The 4231-nt window shown below is 30.4% G+C and overlaps 1 protein-coding gene across 1 annotated transcript; it reads right to left on the reverse strand.

Annotated features, from left to right (window-relative positions):
- Positions 1–1356: 1356 nt before the first annotated feature.
- On the reverse strand, positions 1357–2508 carry LOC126729028 (uncharacterized). Its single transcript, XM_050434787.1, has one exon. The coding sequence runs from the start codon at positions 2089–2091 to the stop codon at positions 1357–1359; it is 735 nt and encodes a 244-aa protein (XP_050290744.1). The 5' UTR covers positions 2092–2508.
- Between the last annotated feature and the right edge of the window lie 1723 nt (positions 2509–4231).

Here is a 4231-nt window from a genome sequence, read left to right on the forward strand (position 1 = left end):
CTGCGTAACACTCTATTTGTTGTGGGTTCCAGTTAACTCAACTGGTAAAGTCTCTTATGGTTGTATAAGAGATCTAGGGTTCAATCCCCACCTACACCATAAACTGATTGGTGTCTTGGTTTGATGATAAAGAGCTATCATTAGGAGCGGACGTCATAAGTTGAAACTCTCCCAACAAAAAAAAACAAACAAACACTATTTGTTTTGATAGAAAATATTGTGTAAAGATAGTTTTCCGTTTTTTTCAATATTTCATAGCATTAGAAAAAATGAGTCAAAAGAAAATTATCTTTGGTCAACATAAAAAGTATAGTTTATTTTTAGAGATTGCTTTCCACTATTTTTTTTTTTTTTTTTGAAAACCACCTCTATCTCACAGCAAGCTAAATAAAGGAAGTTAGGATATTATTTTTAAACTCATTTAAAATTAATACCAAACAAAGGAAAACAAGATATTTTTATAGAAAACACTTTTTGGAAAATGACTTATTTTTTAGAAAACATTATTACCCAAAAAAAAAAAAAAAAACAATGTTATATTGCATTCAAGACTTCTCAAAAAAAAAAAAAAAAAAATATTGCATCTAAGACATACATTAGGTTCTCCAATTAAATTCAAACACCTATTTTCATTTACCAATAAGATACAAAAAAAAGCTATCATTTGCAAGGATAATTAAATTTAATGTAACTATCTATTTGAATTTAATTGGGGAATTTAATGCACTACACCTAAGATTTATCCTATCATAAAAAATATATGAAATAAGACAAAACTTAGGCACAGTACCTTAGGTTTTGTTCCTTAAGTTCCCCTCTTAAGATTCAGTCATGTGTCTACTTAACTAAAAAAATACACTTCCATCCCATGAAAAAAACTCCACATGGCAAAATCTTAAAAGGAAAACCTAAGGAACAGCCCCTAAATATTGTACTTAAGTCTTGCTCTATGAAATAAATTCACCAAACAAAGATATTTTTTGGGAGGGAGGGGGCAAAGTTGAAAAAGAAAATAATTTGGGTGGAGTGTGGGCAAAGTTAATAAACTAAGATTTATCATACCCAAAATTGCCTTTTGCTTTAAACCTATATTATAGGGTTCCAAACCTATTTGGTAAATAGTTTGTGAGGTTCTTTTTTTTTCTTTTTCTTTTTTACCTTTGATATTGTTATAATTTGATTACTCAATATTTCAAAGATTAGTATAGCTTATAAGATTGAAAAATTCATGAATAAAAGTTAAACATAAAAAGAAAACCAAAGGAAAGGAGAAAAAAAAAAAAAAAAAAGGATGAAATGTTAGATAAAATTCAAGCATTTATTAGAATAGATATTTATTCAAAAGGATACTAGTCATTAGAAAAGGAGATGTAGAATTGCCACTATATCAGTGGTGAATTTCCTAAGGAATGTGATCCTTGTACTTAACTCTACTACTCCAAGATTAATACAATAATTTAAACCTCCATTAAAAAGATCCACAATTCTGTTTGACTCATTATACTTCAGCTGATCAAAGTATTGGAGACTCTCTTCCAATTGATAGACACTCGAATTAAATCCATCATAACAAGCTAATCGTATTCCCCAACTCTCATAGCTACTTGCATTATTAACCAATTTAAAAGCCTCTGCTTTGGTCTCATTAGCTTCGGTTATAGCTAACTCCAAGGCAATTCTGGAAAGGTTAGTAAGATCTGCAGAAGAGCTACGAGGATCCGACTCCAAAGTTGAGATGCAAACATCAGGAAACTCAGTATGGTTGCAAGTTGTTGTTATTAGGGACTTGCCAATCTCATTATCGGCTTTTGCAAAGTGGTGGCTTGAAAACAAGAGAGAAAGTACAATTTGAATCACTAGGAGGCTAAGAGAAACACCGTATTTTATGGCCATTTTCAACAACACAACGGAAATGCCTATTGTCGAAAGGTATTTGCTATGCCTATTTATATTGGGAAAACTAGGAGTAATGTTCTGAGAATAATATACTTGGAAAGGCTTTGCCAAGAAAGGAAAAGCCTTACCAAGGAAGAAAATCCATTTCAAATTTAGACTATACAAGTATATTCCAAACTTCGAATAAGAAAACATGCTTGGCTAGTGGTTGTTCATTCTCAAATACATTGATTTTTGGTTTATCTCACACTGTTTTGCCACATAAGCTTTTGAAGTCTCATAATTTTACACCTTTCTTTTTCCTTTTTTTCCTCCCTTACGTTTTCTATCCTCTTGGTTTTCACCCCAACCAAACAAACTCTCAAAACTCCGTTTATTTCAATGGAAAACCTTCTATGAAGAAAGTTTTTGGCATTTTCTTATATTTGTCACATAAGCTTTTGAAGTCCCATAATTTTACACCTCAATGTGTGTGTATATATATACATACCCTATTTTCTTTCTTTCATTTTCTATTCTCCCAATTTTCATCCCAATCAAATTAAGAGACTATTATGCTACACTTGTTTCAATAGAAAACTTTATGTGAAAATAGTTTTTCTCATTTTCTTGTATTTGTTAGTATAAAAAAAAATGGGTCAAAAAAAAACTATTTCTTAACTTCCCATATTTAACTTAGTAGGAAATAAAATTATTTTCCACTAAAATTTTTTTAGAAAATTATTCTATCTCATGAAACGCTAAATAACAAAAAATAACTCTATTTCACTCAAAGCTAAAAAAGGGAAGTCGGGATATCATTTTAAGGTCACTACTAAACTTAAGAAAATGAAATAATTTTCTCAAAAATACATTTTGGAAAATGATTCATTTTTTAAAGATGTTAATATTGAAACAAATAAAGCATTAGCACAAAGTAAATTTTTCTTTGTGTCTATTTATATTTTAGAAACTAAGTTTATATATGTTGATCAGGATCAAATAATAAGTGTCTTCTTTTCCTTTTTGTTCTTTTTGGGGACAATATACCTGGAAAGCCTTTGCCAAAAAAGGAAATCCACTTAAAATTTAGTGTATACAAGTATAAAAGGAAACCCTTTAAACACTTTAGTAAACTTTTAAATTTTATATAAGAAAACATGCTTCGCACCTGATCTTTTCATTGGAATCTGGAGATGATCATACGGACATGTTTGATTCATTGTACATTCTATATAATAATTGCATGGAAATAAAAAAAAAAAGGGAAATTCTAATGAATGCCCTTAGAGCATTGGTTAATAATTCATTTAAGAAATTTTTTTATGGAAAAAAAAGTAATTAATATTTTGACAACTTTTTTCATTTTCTATAAAAGTGGTATTAAAACTTTTTCTAAAATGAATTGTTTGTTGGGCTTTTGTGGAGTCTAATTCTGTTTGATCCAGTTCGATGACTTGACCTGACTTAAATAATATTGCGTGGTTTTTAATGAGAAATTTACTGAAGTTTAGTCCATGAAGCGGAGGCTTGAGCCGATAGGCCCAAGCCAAAGCACTCATGAACAAGCCTTTGGGGGTCTGGGGGCAACGCCCCCGGGAAAAATTTTTGGGGCCCATTTCATATATATAAACCGACTTTGCCGGGATTAGGGTTTTTTAAGATTGTAGGTTGTTGTTGCCGCATTCTTGAGGGTGAGAGAAAAAAGTATTGTAGCTGCAATTCTTGTACTCTGTATTCTTCCTTGATAATAATGAAATCCCTGTAACTTTGTGAACATAGGCAAATTGCCGAACCACGTAAATACTGTCTTGTGAGTTTGATTGTTTTTCTTTGGCGTGTGTTTTCTCTATTTTTTTGTTTCTCACAGGTTGGGAATTCGGGTTAATTCCCTACATTGTTAACCAATACCCTAAGGGTACTCGTTTATATGACCCAAAAATAAATCAGTATTATGAATAATAGAAGAAGCTATTGTAGAATAACTATTATTATTTAGGCTAAAATTCAAAACTAACCCTCTAAGTTTAAACTTTTGTTATTTTAGTCCTCTAAGTTTCAATTTTGTCATTTCAGTCTTTTAAGTTTTAAATTTTGTCAATTCAGTCCTCCGTTACCCTTAATTTAAATGTTGCCATTAACTAAACCAAAACAATGCCATTTTGGTGCTTTTTATTTTTTTTTTATTAATTTTATAATTTCATAATTAAAAACTGTAATTTTCGTAATTTCATAACCTCCTTCACCAATCTTGCGAGAATCCAAGAAGTTTTTAGTGGCTTCTTCAATCTCCTCAATCATATATCTTTTGTACCTGAGATCATTTGCTGCCAAAATAGTTCCTGACTTTTTTCTC

This window comes from Quercus robur, chromosome 5, assembly GCF_932294415.1.
Source record: "Quercus robur chromosome 5, dhQueRobu3.1, whole genome shotgun sequence".
Lineage (NCBI taxonomy): Eukaryota > Viridiplantae > Streptophyta > Magnoliopsida > Fagales > Fagaceae > Quercus > Quercus robur.

Excerpts from the sequence above, each read along its gene's own strand:
- LOC126729028 (XM_050434787.1), bottom strand. The coding sequence starts at position 2,091 with ATGTTTTCTTATTCGAAGTTTGGAATATACTTGTATAGTCTAAATTTG.